At 38.6% G+C, this 26,486-nt stretch overlaps 1 protein-coding gene across 20 annotated transcripts in view; it reads right to left on the bottom strand.

The window, feature by feature from the left end:
* SETD5 (SET domain containing 5) overlaps positions 1-26,486 on the bottom strand; it is an 81,683-nt gene that overhangs the window by 23,200 nt on the left and 31,997 nt on the right. For 5 of the 20 annotated variants that reach the window (XM_060111101.1, XM_060111100.1, XM_060111103.1 and 2 more), the window contains 16 exons: positions 22,694-22,753; positions 19,527-19,713; positions 14,547-14,652; positions 14,012-14,220; positions 13,615-13,673; positions 12,890-13,068; positions 11,920-11,958; positions 8,168-8,410; positions 7,225-7,373; positions 6,722-6,839; positions 5,510-5,619; positions 4,363-4,615; positions 3,905-3,988; positions 2,899-3,156; positions 1,887-2,207; positions 1,233-1,475 (listed from right to left, as the gene is read on the bottom strand). In XM_060111101.1, the coding sequence (XP_059967084.1) occupies positions 1,233-1,475; positions 1,887-2,207; positions 2,899-3,156; positions 3,905-3,988; positions 4,363-4,615; positions 5,510-5,619; positions 6,722-6,839; positions 7,225-7,373; positions 8,168-8,410; positions 11,920-11,958; positions 12,890-13,068; positions 13,615-13,673; positions 14,012-14,220; positions 14,547-14,652; positions 19,527-19,597 (2,442 nt within the window). In that variant the 5' untranslated portion in view covers positions 19,598-19,713; positions 22,694-22,753. Of the gene's footprint in view, positions 1-1,232; positions 1,476-1,886; positions 2,208-2,898; positions 3,157-3,904; positions 3,989-4,362; positions 4,616-5,509; positions 5,620-6,721; positions 6,840-7,224; positions 7,374-8,167; positions 8,411-11,919; positions 11,959-12,889; positions 13,069-13,614; positions 13,674-13,866; positions 13,908-14,011; positions 14,221-14,546; positions 14,653-14,930; positions 15,124-17,271; positions 17,358-18,493; positions 18,719-19,526; positions 19,714-22,693; positions 22,754-23,904; positions 23,928-26,486 lie in introns of those variants that run through there. The other 15 variants (XM_060111095.1, XM_060111108.1, XM_060111098.1 and 12 more) reach the window with 13 other exon arrangements.

Below are 26,486 nucleotides of genomic sequence, written 5' to 3'. Positions count from 1 at the left end.
TCTGGCAAAGATCTCATGGTCAAATTTCTCTTTAGGAGTTGTTCTACTTGGTGATTTCCCCTCAATGAACCAGTAAGTGACTCAAACACTTAGGTAAGATTAGGAAGACTTTCTTCTGTGTATGCTGCTCATTCAGTGGTAGTACCCTTCCTTTGTGTGCAGATCCCTGTTGCCCTCCTCCCCTCCATATCCCAACCACTTTGGCTCATCTTTTATGCCCCCTCCCCCCAAGAAATAGTATCTGCTCTTTGGGAAAAGAGAAAAGCTTTAAGTTTGGAGGAGTCAGGGAAGACCTGCCTGGAGTTGGAGACTTCATCACATCAAATAATCTATATGCAGCATCCTCATGTACGTGATGCCAGTGGAGGAGGGCAATGGCAGACACTGAGGAAGGCAGCCTGAATCCAGATCTGAGGATAAGAGAAAAGGGTGTTCCAGGGAACAGACTCTACCTCAAAGGAAGACCAAATGAAAGGGTGTCCTATACTTCTAGAAACACGAAAATGACATTATAGGTCTGAGGGAGTGATCTATTTTTGAGAGACACCTTTGGAAAATATGCAGGGCTTCTGGGAATTAAGAAAGAGCATTCCAAAAACAAACAACCGTCAAACACTACTGTCACTAGATCCAAAAACAATATATAACTAGAGAAGAGCGAGAGAGAGGCAGAGAGAGAGAGAGAGAGAGAGAAAATTTTATAGTGGGTTCCATAATCACTAGGGAATAAACAGTCCAACTTGTCATTTGATCAAGGAACAGGAATTATGCCAATTGTAAACAGGACTTTTCCTCTACTCTCAGTCAAATGATAACAGTGATTGAATTAATCCAAAACACAATTCAATCATTCTTCAACTTGTGCAACAGTGCTCTAGAGTACCTGGGGCCCAATCTCACACAATAATCACAAATGGACATGTTAACCAATACCACAAGAGCACACACAGAACACCCCTCCCTACCCAGTCACCACCTGCTATGTGCTCTCAACTCAGTAACCTCAAGGGCTCTCAGAAAAGACAACAGTGAATACCCACAAACTGAGCACCAAAAATCTAGTATACATCCCACCTTAGTCTCACTGACTCTTGATGCGTCAGTATTTGTGGTTGAACAACTAACTCATAAACTCATACGGGCAGAGTGTGGCTATCTAGAGAACGTGTTAGATATGTCACCACTACTGGAATCCTAGCTTAAAAGAAAAAACCGCGTAAACACAGACATACCTTTTTACAGGAGCTGAACATGCCATCAGGCAGAAGCGGCCTTCGACGCCTCTCAGGGATAAAGGGTGAGCCAAAGCGAATGTAGTGTTTGGGGGTGGTGCAAATTAACGGGGAATGGATAAGACCGGGTAACATGTTCAGGGTCGTTGCCAGTACAGTTGGGTCCGTGGTGATACGTAAAGGGCACTCAACAGGGCACTCTTGCTTCTCTGCTTTGTCATTCAACCACTCTGTAACTAGATACTAAGTTAAAAAAGAGACCATCAGTTGATGCTGCAGATGCAAAAGCCAGAGGAAGCAGTGTAGCTCACAAACACAAACCTCATCTAGAAACTAAACAGAGGTAGATATAGCAGCTGCAGAGAGTATGAATCGCACATTCAGAGCACAAGGGTATCTTCTTTCACCCTCTCCATGAGCACTATGGAAGGAATGATTTCAGCTCTGCAATTTAAACTCTGCCTAAAAATTATGGGAACAAAAGTGAGGTAGCAGGATGACCTCAGCCCTATGTGTCTAAGTATTTTATCTAAAACTTTCAATCTAATAATTCTTAGATTATTATTTTTTCCCCTGGGGATTACAGGTCCTTTCACTTTATTAAGCCACAGCTTTTGGCAGACTACACTTAACGAAGATGTACTTGTAACTTACCTTTTTGGTTTTGGGGTATTTAGATGCAGCACGGTTGACATGGGATCCAGTAACTGACACCACAGTTGGGTCAGACCCTGTTAATTGCCTGTTTTCTCCTGCACTGTCTACATTTCCAGCTTCAGTAGGAGTTACTGAGCTGTTATTTCCCCCCTCTTCCAAGGCAGCTTGTGATAACTCTGCCTGCTGTGCAATGGCCTGCTTCTGACGCTTTAGTCTTTGGGCTGAACTGGTCCGGTACCGAGAAATTCGACTCTTCGGTCGGGGCCTAGAAGGCTTTGCTGGAGGTGGTTTGGGGACTGGTTTTTCGGCAGCAACATCCTATAACAACAGCAAAGTTAACTGCTTACCAGAAATTTCTTATCAGCAAACATTCTATCCAGTTTCCTATTCACTTTAAGCATTCTGAATGTTTACTGGTGAAAAAAGTGAGCGTTTAAAAACATTAATTTCAAATGTAATCCTTATAAAATTTATACATTTAAATCAGCTAAAAAGGCTACAGGAAGATGTCTCAGTTAGTTATTTCTTTTTCTAATAAGTATTTATAAAATAGGTCTAAAGTCAGCTGAAAGTAGCCACCTAATTTTAGGTTCTTAGCAGGGAAGGTAATTCTTCCTTTGTCTCCTTCCCCAGATACTGAGGTTTTAGCTTAAGGCTTAGAATCCATGGCTAAGGTAGGAAAAGGAACGAAGAATTAATTCTGAGAATCCTATGAAAGGTCAGGTACATGACAGTGCTACACAGAGAGCCAAAGAGAAACCACATGATTTTTAAGAACTCACCACCAACAATATCTGGCAGAAATTGTAGAAAGTCCCATTCTAGTCTGAGAGTATCTAGTCATTCAAATTCTGTCTCCTTGAATCCCACAAATCAGCTGACTGAAAATAGCCTTATTTATTGCAAAATAAGGCAAAGCTGAAAATGCTGATACTAACCATTCCAAAAGATAGGTAACTGATATTAGCAAAAGAAAGACTGACTAAGACCTGGAGTCTTTTCATCTTACCCCTGCTTGGGAAGACCTCCGGGTGTTCACTCCAACACTTTGTGGGTTGCTTGGGATGGCAATGTTTGAAGCAGGGTTGCTAACTTCAGATTCATGGGCTTCAGTTTTTGCCTCTTCTCCCACAGGAGTCTCTGAGGTGGTGGTAGTGATCTCTATGTCAGAGTTGCTCTGTTCCAAGGTCTGATCCCGCCGCTTCTTTCTTTTCTCTAAGTTTTCAAAAGCATGCATGATGGCTTCAACCTTCCTATCTTCCCGGGTCTAGAAAGAAATAACATTAGCATAGAAGGAAGCCTCAACCAGGAGAAGGGAACAGCTTTTCAGAAGTATTATTAACAGAAATTGATAGACATTTATAGAAAATACTAATAAGATAATATATATATCTTTGAGAACATAAGATAAAAACTAAAAATGTTTCATCTTAAATGTTGCAAAGAGTTGTAAAGAAAGGCAAGGTCAAACCCAAGCTTTTCAAAAAGGGTCAGCTATTTTGAAACTTTTTAATACAAAAGAAAAATAGCTATCAAAACCAATTTTTCTCTACATTTTCAGAGTTCAAAAAAAAAAAAGTCAAGCAGATTTTCTTAAACAGCTTCTCAGGGACAGAAATAAACATGACTGATTTCAGCCATAAAGCAGAATTTTTGAATCCATATGACTGAAGGTTTTGTTTGTTTTTTAAATGTCAAAATTCACACAAACTTAGGAAATTCCTAAGTTAGAGTAAGTAGCCTAAGGATATTTTGTTCCATTAAGACAGTTTTTTGGAAATCACACAGTTAGTAAGAAACCTCTTAAAACCATCATCTGATAATAGTCACTAGAGAACTACGTGTGTGTGCCTGTGTAAAAAATCATAATAAAATCTACTTTATAGAAAAAGCCCACACTGTGACCTAGAGGTCATGGCATAGTAACTTATTGAAGAAATAAGATGATATAAGGGGTTTACATGCTATAGGTAACGTGAGTCAGCAGGAACAAAATGACTTTAGAAGGTACTCACCCTCTTGCTATGAGCTGGGTTTTCCTGGTCATCTGTAATCTCTTCTTTCTCTTCTTCTGCTTTTTCTTCTGGATTGTCTATTCCCTTTAAGACAGAGGAAATATTCAGCTGTATTCTTAAGCTCTAAGAAAAATCAATCCCTGTTTTTTTGCTGGTAGCTTAAAACTCTCTAGAAACAATTTCTAGTGCTTTGTAGTGTTACTCATGTGGGGTTACATGGTAAACACAGATGATAAATCTCATTCACTGGACTGAAACCTGATAAGTACCTGAACGGATGTTCTTGACATTGTAAAAAATAATAAAAAGATAATGAATGAAAGCACACCCACCTTGATATGAAGGTTATTAAGTGTTAATATAGATTCCCTACATAAAACAACATGTGGCAACCTGGGATCCTCTTCATCTGAAGAGGATCAACACCAAAGCAACATCCTCTGACCAGGGGAGATTACCTCATGGTCACTGGATACAATTACTTTCTCAGGAATTTGCTCTGGCTGCTGGTTGTTATCCTCTTCTGGAGCCTCATTCTGCTGCTCCATCTCTAGCTCTTTCCGTCGTGCTTTTCTACGTCTTGTCTCTGCTCCGATGGTGGGTAGGCTTGGAGGAGGTGGAAGTGGCGGTTCTGCAGCACTGGGATTCCTTTTCTGTATAGGGCAATTCCGGTTCCCCTTGTGACATGCACAGTCCACTTTATAATTACTGCTCCAAAGAAACAACCAAAAGTGCCTGTTTCAGTACCCTTGAATATCAGTTATATTATCCATTCATTCTCTTGAAATATTAGTATAGTAATTTCCTCTAGTTTCATCTTTGAACAAGGTAAATAGTCATTAAGAAAGTCCTATAACTACTTTCAATATTCTGTGTTTCTCTATATAACCCCAACACTTCCCCTATATATGGTCAGTGGAAAGGAAGTCCCCACTAAATTCAATTCTCCCAACTGTCTACACTATTTAGTGAATCAGTGACAGACTCTGCAGTGGCCATACTTATCGTGTCTACCTTCACCATGTCCTCACTTTTATATACTGATTCCCTACTTATTATTAATACCTTTTCTTCTTGCATCAATTGCCACATAACCCCTGTTTGCCTTAACGGACCAAGGGAGAAAAGCATCCATTTTACAAAACCCATCACATAATCACCTATGACTTGCCATCTGTTTTTCTGCATTGCCATATACAGCTACATTACATGGCTTGAGTGGATGGAGCAAAGCTTTAAATTCTCACTCTATATGATCCCTGGTACAAGTGCTGTGTGCATAACAATAGATGCTACTGCAATTTCTACGAGTGTTTCATACATACACTTTTTGTTATGTTTGCTACATAGAGGCATAGGCCAAAACACCCTTGGTTAGAAGACTGGTAAGCAGTATCACACTATGTAGCTGTGTCTCTTAAAAAAAACACCCTCAGTCTGTCTTTCCCTCCACAATTTCTAGGCAGAAAATGCATTACTCATGGAAAGATTAGGTTTAAAAAAAAAAAAAAAGAAGCAAATGGCAAGGCACAAAAGCAGACTGAACAGAATAGCTTAATCTGTAAGACAAGCAATTCATGTTAGGAAAGGTTGTGGAAATCTTACCAGTTACTGTACTCATAGTCAAATGCTATGGTGACCTCAGCATCCTTGGTGATGGCAGACACAGCATAGATACAGAGGTGAATCATCCCATCTGCAATCATGTGTCGCACCTGTGTGAACGCTTATGGTTATGATTTATCAAAAAGACCAGGAACTCTCCATAAGAGGGAAAAAACCTTTTACCAAAATGATATCTCCTCACTTAGAGTTATGGTAGTCTGTCATTTAACTCCATCATTTCATTTGAAACTATCATATAGTAATTAAAAATTTATATCTCTTGAGATAAATGAAATCTTGAGATGTTAGCAATCAGCGTCTGCTCTACATTTTTTTTTAAAAAATAAATCTATTTATTTATATTTATTTTTGGCTGCCTTAGGTCCTCGTTTCTGTGCGCAGGCTTTCTCTAGTTGTGGCAAGTGGGGGCTACTCTTTGTTGCGGTGCGTGGGCCTTTCACTGCAGTGACTTCTCTTGTTGCAGAGCGCGGGCTCTAGGCACACAGGCTTCAGTAGTTGTGGCACAAGGGCTCAGTAATTGTAGCTTGTGGGCTCTAGAGCACAGGCTCAGTAGTTGTGGCACACAGGCTTAGTTGCTCCGCGACACGTGGGATATTTCCAGACCAGGGCTTGAACCCGTATCCCCTGCATTGGCAGGCAGATTCTTAACCACTGTGCCACCAGGAAGCCCCTGCTCTATATATCTTAAAGCTGTTTTCAGTTGCACCAGAAAATTAAAATTCCTTAAGTCTATAAGAAAAGCTCTGCGGATTTTCTTGCTGCATTTGATGTGGTTGCACTCATTATGCACCAAATATTGGACTTTAGAAATGTCTAGAATCTCTCTCATAATCCTATTAGCTAAAATCTAAAAAACTGCAACCACACACTTTCGTTTTGGCCCAATGATAAAATCTTTTATATGGCAATTCTTTAATATAACCTCATTGGCTTCTTATCCAGTCTACCTCTTTCTCTTTAGCAAATGCTAACATGCTTTTTCCCATTTCTGCCTTCTCTAAAGAAAATCCATTCCTTGCCCCCATCCTGTGAGAATGAATGCATCATTACTTTTGTCTTTCATCTCTTACAACGAAAGATCACAACCATTATCTACAGACCTTAATCTGGGTGAAGTTTTCAGACTGCTTCTTCAGTTGACTTGTCCTTTTGGTGCTTCCATTCAAAGAGAAATTGCTGCAGAAATCTTACCTCTGCATTTGGTGTACATGATCTTCTGATGAACCGAGCATCATTACCGAAAGTACGTGCATCCACACACATCTCTACACCATTGAATTTTGAGTAGAAGAGCACAAAGGGGTATGGTCTAGGGATATAATTAAAATTCCTGTAATTCTCAATACAAATAAAAAGGCCACCCCATGATTTCAAATATGAAGCATATGCTGACAGAAGAAGCAGTAGTCCTTTGGAACGCCTAGACTTGGAAAACATCACATGCTTGTCTGCTTCTGATTAAAGAATAAGCACAAAGCAAGGAATGCTTCGCTTGGAAAGGAGTCATCACCACTTTATACGTTAAACAATTTGCAGGTTTATTTGCACTTCTCTACAAATAGCAGAGAGGCATGAGCTTATCTGAGCTGTAATCTTTTCCCCCAAGAGCATCCCATCAACCAGGATGGTTTTTACAGCCATATGCTCAGCCAGGCCCACTTTAGCCCTTACTATTCAATGAATGATGATCTTACTTTTTGAAGAAATGTCCATTGACCTCAAATTGCTGCCGTAACATGACTTTGCCTCGATACTCTATTATAAGAGTGTCCAAAGCCAAATCTCTTGCAGCCCTCAGGATCTTCCGGTGCTTCTGAACACGAGTGACTCTTCCCAACTGTAGCTGAATAAAATCAGAGTATTAACATTAGAAAATATCAACAGCAGCTTAGCAGACGTTTAAAATATTTCTTAATTGAGGAAAAGGCACCAATATTTTTAGGTTTTATTTGTATATGTTACTTAGCTCGATGACCAGACATTTTAAAATATGATAAAACCTTAGTATTTCTAGGAAACAGGGTCCATCTAGTGAACCTGCCACCCCCCCAATCCTCAAAGACAAGAAAAAAAAATCTAAGAAAAATATATGATTAAAATTTTAGTGGCTCTATGTGTAATTTAAGAGCTTAGGTTTCTATTAATCTTAATAATTCCTACTGCGGCTGTATAAAATTTCCTATCCTAATTTATCTATTTTTAATTAATAAAGATACGTAGTTTAAAAACATGTATCCGAACAGTTTCCAGTTACTGTAACTTGCTTTTAGTTAAAGATGCTCAATAGCTGGCTAATTTGTTATTCTAAGGCCATTTGAAAGAAACAGTAATTCCAAAATATGTCCTTCTCCTGGGTTCTTAAAATCTCAACTACAGGGCTTCTCTGGTGGCGCAGTGGTTGAGAGTCCGCCTGCCGATGCAGGGGACATGGGTTCATGCCCCAGTCTGGGAGGATCCCACATGCCGCGGAGTGCCTGGGTCCGTGAGCCATGGCCACTGAGCCTGTGCGTCCAGAGCCTGTGCTCCGCAACGGGAGAGGCCACAGCAGTGAGAGGCCCGCGTACCTCAAAACAAAAACAAAAACAAAAACAAAAAAACCCCAACTACTTAGGGAGTCTTTAACCCTTTGATCCTTACCTGCATTTGGGAACCAATAACTGTATTATTACAGGCCAATTCAGTCTTATTAATAGTGTCTAAAATAGCAGGTTTGCCCACAAATTCTTTGCTAGAATGTAGATGTTGTTCAAGGGCGTTCTGTACATCTGCACTGTACTGATTAGTGAAGGCTTCTTCATACTGATCAGTCCATAGTCTTATCCGATTTTCCCATCCCTCAGTTGTATTCTCATCTAAATTCTGTGCTTCAGAAGGAGAATTCTGTAGAGAACAAAGGTCAAGTAGGTTAGGAGAGTCCATAAAAGGGCAGGGGTGGGTGGGTGGGGTGGGGCAGGCTGAATATCCAGAGATTAGTTTTCACTTGGCAGTTGGTGTGGCATAAGAGTAATGGCCTGGGAGTCAGGATCTGGCTTCTATCATGGTTTCACTACCAATGAGCTGTGAGGTTCAGCTTCCTCATTTATAAAGAGAGAAATTAATCTGGATTGCAATTCCATCCCATCACTGTCATTTTATGACCATTTTTAAGTCATAAAAATCAAACTTATCAGAAGAATGACATCAAGTTCATAAGAAAATCTTCATAAAAATGAACAATACAGACACCTCAAAATATCCATATTGCTTAAATTTCAATACTTATCAAACAACAGTGTGCCATCTCAAATTGGTAGTTTTACTAGCATCCAGGAGAATGTTTTTGTGCGACTTATTATTTTTAATATACAATTAATACATGTTCATTCTAAAAATACATGTGAACCAAATAAACAAATAAGTAACTCATACTCTTGCCTCCCATAGAAAAAGCTATCATTTGGAGTATATCTTTCTAGCACTCTACTTTTGACATTTTAAAACAGCCACCCTCTGAAGAGGTGAGGTGGGTGGAGGGGCGTGGGTAGGGGCAGTGTAGGAAATGCTGAGAGATACTGTGCTATACCTCTTTCGGAAAACTGCTGCCCTCTATGACAGTACAGTACTGAGGAAGGATTATTACATCTCACCAACATCATCCTAAACAGTTTTATATGTGCTTGTGCTATAGAGACACAGCTGAACTCTGATACATGTTCTCCTCCATGGTGTTCAGGACTTAAGGTGTCGTCAGAAAACAAAACAAACGTGTGATGATGTCACACTAGTGACAACTAGAAGGAAAAGACACTATAGTACCAAAGCTACGAACAAATCCATGTCGACTCTAAACTTGCAAAAACAGGTATGAAAAAATTAAATATAGTTTCCACGAATGACAGAGAAAACATTTATACCCATTATAACAATTTCTTTCACTTCTGTGTCACAAGTTTTGATTGACTATTGTCTACCATCCTTCCCCCAAGGAACAGGGAGATCAAAGGAAAAAGTTAATACCACTGTTTTCCACATTTGTCACTAGAGTCCAAAAGAATGAACAATAAACAAAGGGATCTAACAAACACCTAAGGCTAACACACCGAGAACAGACTATCACCAGCTTGAGGTGTCAGTAGCAGCTGAGCAACAGAAAAGTACAAAAGTTGAGGCTTAAGGGTGTTTATAAGACTGGGGATTAGGGGTGCCCAAATCGTATTCCCAGGTTTAAGCACCCAGTAGTGATCACTGAACTTATGACTTGTTAAACAATGTATACTGGAAGCCCTTGCCATAGTTTTAGCTATTGTTCACTAATATAACTGTCTACTCTGCTATCCCATTCTTCCAGATACTGGAGACCCCATCTCAGTGGGTTTAGAGCAGTGGTTCTCAACCAGAGGGGATTTTGCCACCAAGGAGACATTTAATAATACCTGAAGTCATTTCTGATTAATACACCTGAGTGTGTGTGTTATTGGCACCCAGTAGGTAAATGCTAGGGATGCTGGTACACGGCTGACTGTAATGCAAAAGACAGCCCTGATCCCTACAAAAGATTATTTGGTTCAAATGTCAACAGTGTCAAGGTTGAGAAACCCTGGTTTAGAGTAGTCTCCAGTAGGGAAATTCAACTTTGGGGTTAAAAAGCCAAATGATAGGTTCTTCTCATTCTTACGGTACTGTTCCCACTCAGATGTTCGGTGTAGTTCTTACTAACAATTAATTCTGAGTACAGAATTTATAACTCAATTTAGAATTCTGATATGAGAATCAAAATAAACCAACTAGTACTATTTTTTTTGGGGGGGGGCTACTCTTCATTGCCGTGTGCGGGCCTCTCATTGCGGTGGCCTCTCTCGTCTTGGAGCACCGGCTCTAGGTGCATGGGCTCTAGAGCGCAGGCTCATTAGCTGTGGCGCACGGGCCTAGCTGCTCTGCAGCATGTGGAATCTTCCTGAATCAGGGCTCAAACCTGTGTCCCCTGCATTGGCAGGCGGATTCCTAACCACTGCGCCACCAGGGAAGCCCCAGTACTTTTTAGTTATCTAAATTTTAACATGCTTATGGGGCTATCTGTCAACATCTCAAAACTGCAAGCAATATTTGGGGTTTACATGTAGTTTTCTGGGAGAGCCAGTCAACTGCTTTCAAAAGGTTTCAAACCTCTGGAAGCAAGTTACACTAGTTAGCTGATAAAAGAGAAAAGGGCTTAACATCTGGGATCAGGGGCTACGTCTGCCCCTTAAATCTACTGAAGGTCCCCTTCTAAGCAATTGTCTCCTTGCAGGAGATAGATCTAACAAAGAAACAGTAATTGTGTTCCAAGACATCCCAGGATTCTGATAAGTCCTCTCCCATCTTTTACAGATACGTACAAATCTGTTTATGGCTATATGCAAGGTGAGGCCTTCTAATTTTATATAAAGTGCTACCTGAGATCTTTTTAACATGAGTCATATTGGTGTTCCATATGTGTATGTGTGTGTGTGTGTGCGCGCGCGCGTGCGCATAAATCCTAAGAAAGCTTACGCTCACTAACAGAGTTTAATGTTTACCACAGAACGGTCATCAGGAAAGATCCTGCTTTTATATCAGTTACACATTTAGGCATAAGTATACTTATGGAATTAAACTCAACCTTAATTCTAATTAAATGCTTTGAAGCCATTAAGTAATGGTTTGGGAGGTATGCTGTCCTTCTATATACACACATAGGTAAAGGAAGATACCAGACAGTATATTCAAATCTCCTTTGGGCAAACTCTTTCCTTATCACCTAGTAACTGAAAGTCCCTTTAAACCATTGTACATAATTTCTCTATTCTCCAACCACTACCCGAAATCATGCCTCATAAGCTCTTTTATTTGATAATTGAAGAAAAGAAGCACACTAGCATCACCCGAGTCTTCTGTACCAAACAGATATGCCAGAAGAAAACAGCTCAAAAGTAAGTAATTCCAGTAAGAATAATTCTTATCAAAACTACTACCTTCCTACTGATGAAATTTATCCTTCCAACTGGTGATTAAAGCCTACATGGTGCTAGGGCGGGTGCACAAGAGATCCTCTATCACCAGAAAATCCTCACTCCTGAGGTGGAGGCCAATCACAATGATGGAAAACATCAGCCTCATTTTGTTTGGCAAAATGTCACTTACCCCCACCCCGAGAGAAGCAGCTAATGAAAAACCAATAAATGAAGGCTAATTACAGAAACGGAAAATATTTCAGAAAATGGCCAAGAAAATCTACTTTGGAGAAAGGCTCTATGAAAACTGAATGGCAACAATTACAAACTAACGAAAAGCAGGGTCCAAGATTCCCAGACCATCAGTGTCAGGAAAGAAGCTGACCAAAATGCAAGATCACAGTGAAGTAAAACACAGCATCAGGGAAGAATACCCCTTACCTTCATCCGCAAGGACTTCCGGGATCCCTCTCGAAATGCCTATCCCAAAGAGGAAAACAAGTAGAACAAAACAAAACTTGGTACCAAGAATGACAGTTATACCTATCTGAGACTAAAGCTAAGGCAAGAACTAGTGTTCTAGTCTGTCCCCTTTACCCTAGGTAACAAATACAACTGAATTCCCACACTATTATCAAGAATAGGGGTAGCACATGGCCAGTGAACTCTGAGGCTAATTCCAATACTTTCCATTGCAGAATTAGGTAATAAACAGGGAAGAGCATGCATCACTTAAATCCTATATGCACCCCTGACACTAAAAGAAAAAGTAAATAAAAATGTTAAGTAAGGCTGCAGATTTACCAGTTTTGAAATTAAGAAGGAAACAAAGACCAATCCCCTTAACAAGGGGTGGGCAAGTCACCTAGGAGCAACGAAGTTGCCGTGATGGGGAAGAAAGAACACAAAACAGAAGAGATTTCTTCTGGAGACTTTTTAGTTGAGAATACAGGAAAGTGACCACAACACTGAGGAAGCCTAGACCATTCAAGAGATGTTGCCTGAATTTTTTGTAACAAGGGAAAAACAATCAACCAACGACATGAAGTGGGCATGTACCAGGACAAGAATTTCAGACTGGGTTTTGGGGTTGAGGAGGTGGGAGCTACTGTAAGGACAGTAGACTGGAGGCTGCAGCACACATGGGCTTGTGCCAGGTGGGGCTGGGATTTCATACCTGGGATGGGGGCTGGAGCAAAAGAAACTCTGTGCCAGTGTGATGATATGGAATGGCATAAGAGAGGTTGATCTATATGTTCATAATACAAATTAGCTGATTTGTGCAAGCAGAGCAAAAGTGGCCCTTCAAACATCTGGATCAAATTTCTTAAAAGAATTCTGGTGCATTCTTCATCCAAAATTTGGGCTATTTCAGACACATTTCTATTTGAGATAGTTTTACCCTTCATACCTTGATTTTCTTCGTCTTTGGTGCTGCACGACCCTTTTCTGGACTCTTTTTCCGCTTCTTGGGTTTGGTTCTTCTAACAGTTAAGGTGATGCTTGTAGGTGTGTGCTGTGTTGCTGTATACAACACAGTGGAAGGAGAAAGCTCCTCATCCCAGCTTTCTGTTGCACTGCTATCCCCACCTGAAAAAAGGTTATTTCATAGTTCACGTTGTACAAAAAGCCTCATAAATACATTAAAAGCAGCTTATTTCTTTAGATCTAGCCCATACCCAGTAAGTTATTACTTCTACTATTAACTCTATTATGTGTAGAACATATACCTACATTCCATATAGAAACAAGGTTCTTTCTGTATCACTGGCATTAAGCATACAAACCCTGTTCTATATCATGTATTTCTACCCTTGAATTCAGTCCCCAAGCTCCACTGCCTCAATGTATATGTAACATAGAAAAGGATGTGTGTGTGCACGCGCGCATGTGCGCACACGCATGTATGTGCATGTGCGTGCTCACAAGGAATATTTTGATTACTATAGGGCTAAAATTGTTGACTCTGGATACAATTAATTCACAACAATAGAATTACAAGCGTCTTGAGAGGACTTCAATCACTGTCCATGAAAAGAGCTGGGGACCATGGGAACTTACAAGGTTCTTGGGATGAATATTAAAACCACAAGATAGTATATGTCAAAATATGGTCCTAACCCATCTTTGGCTCACCTGATATGTTGTCCTGCTTCCGCCGATGAAGTCTAATAACCTTCCCCCTGCTCATTCCCCTAAAGAGGGAAAATAAACTTAAAGTAGTCCTTCCAACAGCATGCAGTGCATCATCACACACATGGGAGAAGTATCTCTGCATATACTACCCCCTTCCTCCCACCTACCAAATGTTTCCAGGACATTAAATTTCATATCAAATTCAATAGCTTTAACATCAATCTCTCATTCCTTGTTGTCAGCAATTCTCACCTAGTGCAGAGAATTCGAGCCAAGGAGCACTAAGGAATCATCTACATTAACAAACACAAGAAAGAATACTTTGAGCTTTTCCCTACTAATAAGAAACCCTAATCCCAGCAACCCAGGGCTGGATTTAGATGGAACACGATCTTACCTGCACTTGTCACAGTTGAGAAGAAAGCCATCCTGAGAAAGACCACAAGGACACCAGGTAGGAACAGTCTCTCCTTCAGAGTTCGGGCTGTCTCCACAGCGTTCCTCTACGGGCGACGGCAGGCCATTCAGGTCAGAACGGGGGATGATCGTCTGGACAGGGGGAGAAGCAGGAGGTGTCGGAGGAGGAGGGGCTCCGTAATTATGATCCTGAAAATAAGATTTTTTAAATCAACAGTGTCCAAACACTGGCCCCTCTCTCCCCTAAAGTATGGTACATATGGAAAGAAAGAAGAAAGTAGTACCCTTCGTTTTTTGGCTTCAACCAGGAAAGTGATAAAACAAAATGCCAAGGTCAACTGGGACATAAAAACAAGAACAATGATGCAGGGCTAGACGTCCGCTGGAGGCAGGGAAGTGCAAAAGGGGCAACTTCGTCATGCTGCATATAAACATTTCAAGAAAGTCACAATGTATAAGAATGGATTACACTCCAGGAAGATCACTGCTCTGGAGAGAAACAAATGCATACTCACAGCATAAGGCAGTCCTCGACACCCATGTCTCTGAGTGGTCCCATAATTATGAGTGGAATACACGCTCTTCTCATTAACTGCTGGACTAGCCTCCACAGATTCAGGGCTGCACAAAGGCGAAAAGCAACGCATGATAGCATAACACCTAATCTTCCCTTAAACTAAGACTTAACTTCCCATTCTAACCCCTCCTCTTTCCACAACCACCAGCCACTAGAATAAGAGAAAGAACTCAGTGAAACAATCTGATTAACATAACTAAGCCTATAACAGTAGGAGTGTCATTAAATGTGGATTTGTGTGTAACATGAAGCCAGTACAGGCAGATGTCTCAAAGCAGGCACCTGGGATACAAGGTGTCCCTAATGACAAACACAAACGTACCAGCTGAGCAGGGAGTTTCCCCTAGAGAAGCCACTCTGGGCTGGTTTAGACTCAGAACTATTCTTCTTAATTGGATCTCTTAATACTTCCATGAAACCTCACATGACATTTGCAGTGAGTGAGATGATGAAAGTGCCTTCTGCACTGCCCCAGGGACCAGGCCCTCTTCCATTCACTACCAAGACAGGATACCCTGAAGAAAGTACAGGTAAAAACAATGGCATCTTATATTTATCATACCTCTCATCTTGATGAACCCCCAAACACCTTCCAAATATTAGAGTAATAATTTCTCATCTACTAATGACATGCAAGCATATCAAGGACACAATTATTTAATAGCTGCATGATAATACCATAGAACTTCAAACTATTCAAAACTGTACTCAGAAGTTTAGTCTAACGACAAATAACAACAGTAGTATTGGCTACTATTTTGAATTGCCCATTATTTGCAAGGTGCTTTATATGTATTAATTCACTTACTCTGCCACTACTAAACATAATAAACAGCACCCCATCTTTACAGAACATGAAGTTGAGATGGTGAGATTATATGACTTCACCAAGGTTACCCACTGACAGAGCCAGGATTTGAAACAATGTCTGACTCCAAAGTCTGTGCTCTTTCCACTATGCCTAATTGGTTTGGAGACCAGGATAACTTTCTTCTTTTAAAGAAAATTACATAAGATCTTAAGTAACCAGGCTTAGTGAGAAGCTTGGTTGAATATTTTTTTGCACCCTCACTGAGTGGCAAGTAAACTGTTCAAGCACAATTTATTAAAATAAAATAAATCTGTTCAAATTCAGAAATTTAATGTAAGCCCTTACTTGATAACAAAAAGGCATAGGTGGCTAAGGACAAAATTCACGTTTTTGGGCAAAAAGAACTTTAACTCTGATTACTTAGGTACCTGGTTAGGTTTTGGAGAATTTTGAAAGATAATTAATGAATGCAATTGTATGATTTGCAGAACTGAATAATGGGTTATCCGTCATTTAAATTAACCAGTACTCAGGTTCACAAATCAGAAACTCCAAAGACACACATCACTCAGCCTTAGTGGTGGATCAAAGGGTCTTTTAGGGAATCAAATAATGAATATTGTTTGCTTCAAGTAATGTACATTTTTCCTGTTTGGAAATACACATAATATAGGACTTGGCAGGAATCAAGTGTGCAGTTCAATGTGATGCAATGTCAGCTGAGAAGTGAGGGATAAAAGAAAATTCTGAGATATGTATCCAACTCACCCAGTTATATGCTCCAAAACTGTAAGAAGGGATCTTATAAATAACAGCAAAGGTAATTTCTAGGTGAAGAAGAACTTTAGACACAGGAAAGTATTCTCTGTTAGTGAAGTGCATGCATTTTATTACTTAAGAGTGTCTGCAAGATGGGAACTGGGCGGGGGTAGGGGAATACATCAAGAATGCAGGTCAGTATTCTCGAGAAATAGATGATCTGAACGTGGCTCACTGAGAGGCAATCAGCTCTGAGTATTAGGAAACAGGTGGGGTTTCTTAAATAAACCAAAGGCAAACAAGCATTAATAAAATGAAGGTAGAATGTAGTTTCTATGATGGACAGGTTAAGAGAAAGCAATAACTTTACACAACATTGTTAATTTACTAGATAAACAAGTATTTCAAAGAGCTGTACATATTTTATGCAAGAGATTTTGTACCACTGAACACATGGGGTGAAACATGATAGCTGTTTATTAGAAATGGAATTTGTTTTTTTTGGACGGGAAAAAGGAAAGTGGCATGAAACAAAAGATGGCCATGGAGATGGAGCTATGCCGGTTGTATCTTACCCATCTCCAAACTGGGTAAATATGAACATATGCACTTCATGTGCAAGTCTAGGGAATAAAAATAAAATGTATATTGTGTAGGTTAAAAGGCCATCCCACTGCACAATACTTTGTAGTCAAGCATAGCATTTAATATATTGCTATGCGTGCCAAATACTAAAATTTAAGCTCACATCTTTTGATGAGGAAACTTTGCAATTTCCATACTGGTTATTGATTAAATACATAGTTACATGCTGACAGGTAACTACAGGATTTCCTAGGATACTCCCTGACATACAGAAACATATATCAGCTCTTATCTATATTTTAAAATATCGATAAAAATTTTGGAGTGCTAGGATTGCATCTCTTTATTGGCGAATTATTTTATGCAAATGTAATTATAGCCTTTCTTCCCCTATGTTTGAACTTCTATGACCGACCGCTAGGCACATACACAGAAGCCATGCTTACAAAAGATATACTCCATCAACTGTGTTCCAAGTATAATATGCAACCTGCTGTTATAACACTACCTCTTAGAAAATGTCTTTAATTCATTTATGGCACGATTGTAAATTCAGAAAAGTCTTTGCTTCTACTGTTACATCTAGAGGTTTTCCTACAAATATACAAAAAAAAACAAAAACAAAACATAATGCATACCATTGCCATCAGATTTAAAATCCCATAAGGTAAGGTCTAGATCTTTTATTTAGTTGAGGATGTTGTCCTTAATACCAGGCTTATTCTTAGAGTGCCCAGAACAGTGGAATATGCATGACAGTGACATATGCATAGTGAAGCATTAACAAATATCATCAATAATTTAACAGAGCGGTATATAAGCTAATTGTTGACATTCTCTTGCTTTATAGGAATACTAAACGAAAAACTGTGTAATTAGCTAAGACCACAGTATCAGAAATCTGTCTGGAGATTATGGATGAAAATGTTTCAGGAAATAGAAACACTGCAGTCAAATTTTTAGGCCAGAAGTATTTTTTGATTCTGCAATTACTTCTGGACTCCCTAGCAACATTTATGGGCAGTCAGCTCTGTACTCTGGGAAAAATCCCTGTTTTAAGAATAATAGCTTTAGGTCTTTCCTTAGCTACTAACCCCAAACTCGTTGAGTTAATCTTTTCGTTGAAATTTCTGACAAATGTTAATGTTGTTTACATATACAGTCTGTCAGTCAATCCATATAGGAGGCTACTGGTTGACTTTATACAAATTCATTAACACTATACAATTACCTATTAATGCAGGAAGATTTTTAAGTACTCTATTTGGGAAATAGTTGTAAAATTGGTAGTCTCGGCTACTGGCATAACTAAATCTCTGTGGCATGCAAAAAAACAAAAACAAAACAGGAAAAAAGGCCCTGGAAGTAACACAATCCACCCTTCCCTACCCCCCGACCCTCCATCTTCCTTTTTATATGGGAATAAGGCCAGAAACTGCTTTCAATTCTACACGACCCCAGAATATAATACACTGCTTCTTAGGGTAGCTTCATTTTAAGTCTTCCTCTTTAAGGAAGTCATGAAACGGTTAAATTATCCTAGGTGGCTCTGTGAAGAAACATACATGCTCTTTACTAATATTCTCAGTCTTAAGGAAGAAAACCACTATTATCAGGGATGCAGTTGAACCCAGAGTTCTGGTACAGTTTCTTTACTTTGCTGAAGGGGAAGGAATCCCCAGGGACTGTGAGAATGGCAAGAGAAACAGGGGAATTAGAGCAACACCCACCTCACTCAAGAAGTGGCTGTGGGATCAAGAGTCTGAACTGGACCTGAACATATTCAAAACACCAGGATTTTTCCAGCCCAGACCCTAATCCCTGGTACTGCCTGGAATAGACTTGGCTTCTGGGGGTGTGCTGCCCCCTAGGCCCCTTGGGTCTCTTTCGCTGGACTTTCACATCCTGGTGTAGTGCCACTTCGTCTTGAAAGGTAGGGGGCTTCCACTTCCTTTCTGTAAGCAAGGAAGATTGGGTACAAGGGAGGTAAAAGGACAAGAGGGGGAATCTGTGAGCAGGGGGAATCTTGGACAACTTAAAAGAGAAGGGATACAAAAGGCTAAAAATTTTTAAACTGTGAATATAAATTTTATAATGAAGGCCTACCTTCATTGCCATTTGGCATTTAAATTCCTCAAGAATTGGGAGTCTATTTTAGGGATTGGACTTTTCGACAAATTCTGAATTCCTAAAGCTGCTCTTAGCTGAAAAAAAAGTTTGGTACCACTGATTTTGAAGGTCCTCTTTCTAGGCAATGAATATTATAAAAACAGATGATACTAATTTCCACATTTTCTATCCCAAAATATCAGAATGTCTAAGTAACCTGCCCATATAGCTGCAGCCCCTTTACTCTAGAACAATGAGAAGTACATAGGAAGAGGACTTCAAGGAAAATCAGTTGGAGAGAACTCCTCCTTATCCTTCATTCATCAGGTAATCATTAACTCTACAGAAGCAGGTAGTGACACTTACTTATTTCAATCTTCCTCACCCATCAAAACAAATGAAAACATAATCACTACCTTAAATTTTTAATTCTATTAATTATTTACTCAGAAATCCCGCCCCACCAAATTCTTTTCCTCCCGCTTCTAATTCTTTTTTTCCTCCAGTTTCTATGGGGAAAGGGAAAGGTCTAATGTCATTTACAATGGGCTAGGCTTGGGTTTAGAAAATACCATGTATTTATTATTAGATGCCCACAAGAAATGTCTCCACACAAACTGGTAATGTATCTGCTACCTAGGAAGCAGCACTTACTCTGATCCAGCAGCCATATCTGAGTAGGATGTATCTGGTGTGGTGACTCCCAGAGGGATTGCAATGCTCATGACGTCCAACACAGCAGAGAGTGGAAATCACGGGGTCCAATTATCAGAGACTGGCCACTCTGAGAGTGGGGGTGAGCTGCAGAGCCTCAACCAACATGTTATGGACATGAGGAATCCTAGAACAGAAAACGAAAACATCTAGTAACCAGACAGTTCTTTGAATGTATTACAAATACTACTGAATATCTTTCTATTTTTTTTTTTTTTTGCGGTATGGGGGCCTCTCACTGTTGTGGCCTCTCCCGTTGCGGAGCACAGGCTCCGGACGCGCAGGCTCAGCGGCCATGGCTCACGGGCCCAGCCGCTCCGCGGCATATGGGATCCTCCCAGACCGGGGCACGAACCTGTATCCCCTGCATCGGCAGGCGGACTCTCAACCACTTGCGCCACCAGGGAGGCCCTATCTTTCTATTTTTTGAACAAAGCTTTAAGGGATAAATATAAAACAAATACAAGGGATCAACACTGTCTTGTGTTTACTATGTTCTACATTAATGTTCCACAAAGTGAGGTAGCAAAAGTTATGCTTACTTTTCATTTCTATTTTAATTTTTTTCTTTTCAGATAAAGGGAAAGTAACAGTCTGCTCACCAATGAGCACATTTCTCCCATTCCACAACTGCTTATCAAACAAAAATTTCTGACACCCTAGGACCTAACTAACAAGACAGAGAATAGTTAAAAGAATTTACTAGTTTAAAGTTATAGTTTAATGTTATTCCTTCCAAATTAAATATGATGATAAAAGAAATCAATTTGTTTATATTTGACTGAATAGCTGTTTGTTATTGTCTTCTTTTGTCATGGAATACTCTTTTCCTTCTTTTAAACCTTTTTAATAACTATAATTTTGGGAGAAGATGTAATTAGTAACGATATCTGTGAGATAATATCTACTGCTAGGTATGAATAAAAACATAAACCACAAAGTGTACAGTTTCATGATAAAAATTAGAAAATTTTGCATGGAAAAGCAGTGAGGATACCTTGAGTTGGTGACCACAGCCAGTGGAGTTTGGGAACAGAAAGAAACAAACTTGGTAGTGTAAAGAAACAAAAGTAGATTAAGAGATTTGGAGGTATGGTGCAAAGGGAAAAAGTGTACTTTGATTTTACATTAGTGATTTTATAGTTCTGTAAAAAAAAAAAACCATTAAAAGAATGGAACACAAAGCATTTTATGTGGGAGGAAAGAAAGTCAATGTGACTGTTAAGGCCCAGGTTAATAAAGATTTTTGCAAAAAAAAAACTACAAGAAGAAGTCATGAATGATATACTGATTTATGATAAGACAAATAAGACAGTAGAAAATGGTTATTTATACTAAAAAAATTAAATCAAATAACAAGTATACCATATTAATTGAGTCAATACAGGGGATCAATGCAAATTTTAAAATGGTAGATGATCTCAGATGCTTGACTCTTATTTTGAAATATGAAGCAAATTAACATGGAAAAGAAAACCAATAGTGAACAGTGAATCAGGACAAGATTTTTAAGAACACGTAAAGATAATACTCTTCTGTATCATTATTTTACAATGCTAGAACAGCTATAAACTAAGCAGTCCTCCCTGGCACCTACACTTTGAAAGAGCTGGATCTCACTAATGGACCTAGGGCTCTCCAAATCCGGGTGTGGCAATATACCCGTTCTCACTCAACTTGAGGTGACATGTTGGACTTGAGACTGAAATGAAAAGCGCAAATCTTCCTATCTATTGCTTCCTTACAGCTCATAAAACAAAAGTGACTAATACAACTTTCTGCCTTTGGGCCTATTTTACACATAAATGTTTCCTTTCCCTAACAATATAACCAAACAGAGGAGAGCAGTACGTTCTCTAATCCTCTGGGAAATTGAAATAAAATCTACAAGTAACATAAGAGAGAATACTTATCAAATAAGCCCAAAAGGGCATTTTAAAACACTGGGGACTGTTGGTTACAACTCTTTCTCTATTTGGTATCACTGCATAATTCTCACACACACACACACACACACACACACACACACACACACAGCCCAGAGGCTACTTGGCTAAATAACCAGAACAGAGTCTAATACTGAGCATACTACTACGCTGACCAATACAGGAATCTGAATCATGTGTTATATTTCAGTAAAGAACCCCTCCCTGCCAATTACTCAACACCATGAAAAAATCCTCTGTCATAGCCATTACTGTTATATGCCCATAAAAAAATATAGGTGTCTAGATAAAAGAAAACTTACAAAAATAAGCTGACAGTGGCTATTTTTCTGAGTCAAAAAAAGATATATTAAAAGGAAAAGATGGAAAAATCACTTCAGATAATATCTCCTTAATAAATGAATAAGTGGTTAATACATTCCTTAATGAAATCCCAACCCAGCTAATTTGGATAGTTGAAAAATAACTTTAAGAAAGATTAAGTAGTTAATTACTTTCATGAATTCTTCCATTTTCCTTTTGTGTAATTTTACATGACCCCTTCCACTCTTCTGATGAAGGCATTTTGGATTAGCTTGGTTATCCTGTTCCAAATAATACTCTTATAATATTGGGTGTTTTTAATTAAAAAAAAAAGATAACAAAACCTAATTTCTCATATAACCCCAAGACTAGTTCCTTTCCTAAATAACATGCAAAATGTAGCTATTAAAATGTTAACTGAAGAACTTCTAACAGATCATCTGTATGCAGTATTTTACTATAATTACCCTGGTTTTATAAGTCAAGACAATAGGCTTCTACTATAGTTTACCAAACTTAGTAGTTACAGCAGTTACTAATTTATCACATAGTTGGAGATATGTCCTAGAAAGAACTGATAAGAATTAAAATCTCTAGGTGGAACAGTTTCAAAGTATCTTTTACTTGTTAATTTGTCTCTCTCTCTTCCTACCAAAGTAAAAACTCAATGAGGACAAGGATTTTTGTGTTTTATCCTCTGTTGTAGTTCCACAGCCTACAACAGCACCTGGCACGTAGAGGGTATTTGGGAATATTTGCTGAATAAATTATAATCACTCATATCAAAATTATAGTTTTTAGCATTCATTGAAGTACAAAAATTAAAACAAATTAAAAGAAATTACTTGGCTCAGTCACCTTTTTATAGACCTCTGAATATGAAGTCCCCCAAAATTATCTGCCAGTAGTTCTGAAGACCTAGAAAAAGTTGAGAAGCAAATTAGTATAGAAAGAAATAACATAGATGGACACATGGAATAGAATTCTACAGAAATAATGTTTTAACGGTAATTGTTCCACTTAGTACGGTATCTTTGTCCTTTAACCTTGTTATCTTATTTTCCTGTAAAGCCAGAACCTAAATAAAGGGTAGAAAAGGCAATTGTCTATTTGAGTTAAGAAGTGATATATATTGTCTCTGGGTAATCCTTTTCTTTCCTTCAAATCAGAATTCTCTCCCATTTCCCAAAGGATTCCTTCTTTTTATCTCTCCTAGGAGGTGCTTTTCTCTTCCTCTGACCCATTCTTAAATTCGGAGGCTTTTCTTTAATCAAATGTCACATTTATTCTCCAGTCAGACAGGAACCTACCATGATCTATTAGAGTTCATATTAGTCGTTTCTTCCCCCTACCCTCTTGTCCTACTATAGAAAGAGTGACAAGAGGGAATCCATTTGTGGTCAACTACACAATGGAAAGCATGTAGAAAACAAGAGGTTTAATTAGCTTTCTTACACTCCAAAAAGAAAAGGAAAATAGGTGATGACATAGGACTTGGGGGGGGGGAGTCAAATTTAACATTAGCCAGAAAGGAGTTTCAACATCTGAAATGTGATATCATACATGTGAAAAGAGCTGTGTGTGAGATTCCAGTTACCAAGCAGTAGAGAGTAAATGTTCTTTATGTTGATATCTTATGGATTTCTAACTTTTTATTAAAAATTGGAAAATAAACTATTCTTTAGAAACAATTTTAAAAGAACATACTCAGAACTGTAAAAATAAAAGGTATGAAGGTAACAGTAATTGGAAGGAAGAAAAAAATTACACCAAGGAAGATACAGACTCCTTTAGCAACAACAAATAAGAAAGAAAAAAGGACAGGAGTAAAAAGAGAAATAAGTACATGAGTATACAGTAGGGGGAAAATGAATGCATCGGAATTTCAATTTCATTTCAGTTTAACTACAATCCATCAGACCCCCCCAGGAACTGTAGTTAAGTTCTTGGACTCAGAAACAGAACCAGCCTGACTCCCAGTACTGAGTACTCTTTTGAGAAGTCACCATTTACATATAGTTTCTAAGGAAAAGGCTTTTAAGAACGTGCCAGAAATAGTTCATAATTACCCCAGTCTTTTTAATTGAATTCAGAAATGGTCAATAGTCTCTGTATCTGCCATTCTGACAGTCTCTTCTCTATATGACTTGCTGAAAGCACAAGACCCATGTGATCTGTCAGGTCACTCTCAGAGAAAACAGACAAAAAGTGTTTTAAGAACAACTCCAACAGAGATTTCAGAAAAAGAAATTGCATCAGCCAGGTGAGCCGGAAGCAGCTGGGAGACAAGAGTCCAATAAACAGCCAATCCGATGAAAGAAATTCAGAACAAGTCTGCTTCAGTAATCCTGTGAAGAGGACTGGCAGGAAGAGGAGTGCCGCTTCAGAAAAAGAACAGGCCTCATATGCTTCAGACAGTCTTTGTACTGTGGCTGTGGACCTTGGCCATTCTCCCAGAAATGATGCAATCCTGATGAACAAGATCTGCTGCCAGAGAAACAATTGTTAACAGCCTATGCAGACAGCAACTTAGCCAAGAAGCAATCTCTGATCAACTCTCTCCACAAACCATCAGAAAGTCAAATTTCTTCCTCAGTTTTGATCTCTGACAAAACATGTTAGTGAATATATATTTAGATATATACAAACACGCCATTTTCTCAAAATGTCCCTTTTTAGTTCCTTTGGCTTTATAATATCTATCCTCTATCATTACATTTGAAAGAAAACACTGAGATTATTTTTATTTTTATGAATTCTCATGCTAACAGCAAGGTAATTTACATTGAAATTTTACACTTTTCTCCCATTCTTATAAAAAAAAAATGTTTGGGGATGTAGTGGCTTCCCTAAGTTTTAAAATCACTCTGCAACCTAGGGCCCAATTATGAGATTTCAAAGTAAAGACAAATATGCACACTCACTAATTCAGGGCCAGAAAGGTATATTTTATAGACATTTTTGAAATTATGTGAAACTCAGTATGTTAAAAATAGGCAGGTACTACAGAAAAAGAGAAAAATCTCTTCTTGCTTAGGCTGACACAAAAGGTAGGCTGAGTAGTAAGTATCAGTTTGCAATGCTCACTTTTGTCAAGGGCAGTAATATTACTTCAGATCTTTTAAGAGGGTTAATGATTACTTTCATCCTATTAGCCACAACTTACTACTTTAGAATCTAAAACATCCTCAACTTAAAAATCCTCCCAAGGGGACTTCCCTGGTGGCGCAGTGGTTAAGACTCTGCGCTCCCAATGCAGGGAGCCCGGGTTTGATCCCTGGTCAGGGAACTAGAAACCACACGCATGAGGCAACTAAGGAGCCCACATGCTGCAACTAAGACCTGGCGCAACCAAGTAAATAAATAAATATTTTTTAAAAAAAGAAAAAATCCTCCCTAGACTCCTCATCTCCTAGGCCTGGTTTCTTTTTCAGAGCTTTGGTATCAGGTTGTTCACACAGTATTGTTATGAAATAATTAGGATTTTTCCCCACCTTGCATACTAAATAAAAGACTCTGTATATACAAGAAACCTCATTTCTCTAACTCCAACTAGCCAGATGCGACAATTAACCAAATTTCTTCTTTTTGAAAGCAATAACCCTTAAACTGGGATTCACTAAAAACACAAGCTTCTAGAATGTATTCTGAAATCAATGTGTTCAGCCCAATCTACTATCCCGATATTTAAACTATTAAAATAATAAAAATCAACAGATACACAGAATAACTCTGAAGCAGTAAAAATTTTTAATAGGCCAATAAATGAATAAATTCAACACAGTCAAGAAGAAAAAAAAGTCAGAAAAATTTTCAATAAGGGTTAAAAGAAAATAACCACTAATTTTAAGATTCAACTTCTGAATCTGATTATTCAAAATTTTGTTATACGTATAAATTGAGATTATTCTTAAATACTTCTATACTTAAATTTCCTACTTTTGAATGACTAAACGGTAAAAAGGGAAGACAGAGAATATTAGAAGACTTTTTTGTATGTTTATACCCTCAATTTTTAAATCACATAACACTTAAGAAAGCAGTAAATATATATGTACATTTAGCTACACAACCAACTTGTTTGTGAACTAATGTGGCAGCTACATTATATGCTTATCTTCCATTTCCAACCCAAACTGAGATATTGAGGAAAAACACTGTGGTTGTACTGTTAACATAAAGCTTTTTATCTTGGGAGGAGAAAAAGTATGTTAGGAAAAAGTACTGTATTAGGCGTTAGGAAATTTGAGTTCTAGCCTACAATTTAATTAGTCTGGTGATCTCTGAAAACACTTTTTATAGATGAGACTTAAGTTCCTCAAAGTAAAATCTTCACTGGGTTTCCTCCTGCTCTAAATTTCTGTGAATCGTGACACTGACTCGGGCAATTCATGCAATGTCTCAAAAGTCTCAATTTTCTCAGTGTACAGTAGAAAGAAAAATACCTGTACTGCTGACATAGGTGCACACAGACTAGTGTTTGTAGCAAATAATAATTTAAGTGGCTCTCTGGAACTTTAAAATATATGTAAACAAAGAGGAGGTGCTACTAATAATCTGAATGTGACTAAAAATTATTTTCACTCATCTCTAACAGTATATATTTCAATTTTGCTAAAGTAAATTGTTGAGAAAAGGATATGTAGGAAAC

This window comes from Mesoplodon densirostris, chromosome 10, assembly GCF_025265405.1.
Source record: "Mesoplodon densirostris isolate mMesDen1 chromosome 10, mMesDen1 primary haplotype, whole genome shotgun sequence".
In the NCBI taxonomy this organism is placed as follows: Eukaryota; Metazoa; Chordata; class Mammalia; order Artiodactyla; family Ziphiidae; genus Mesoplodon; species Mesoplodon densirostris.
This window is presented reverse-complemented; position numbering and strand designations above follow the sequence as displayed.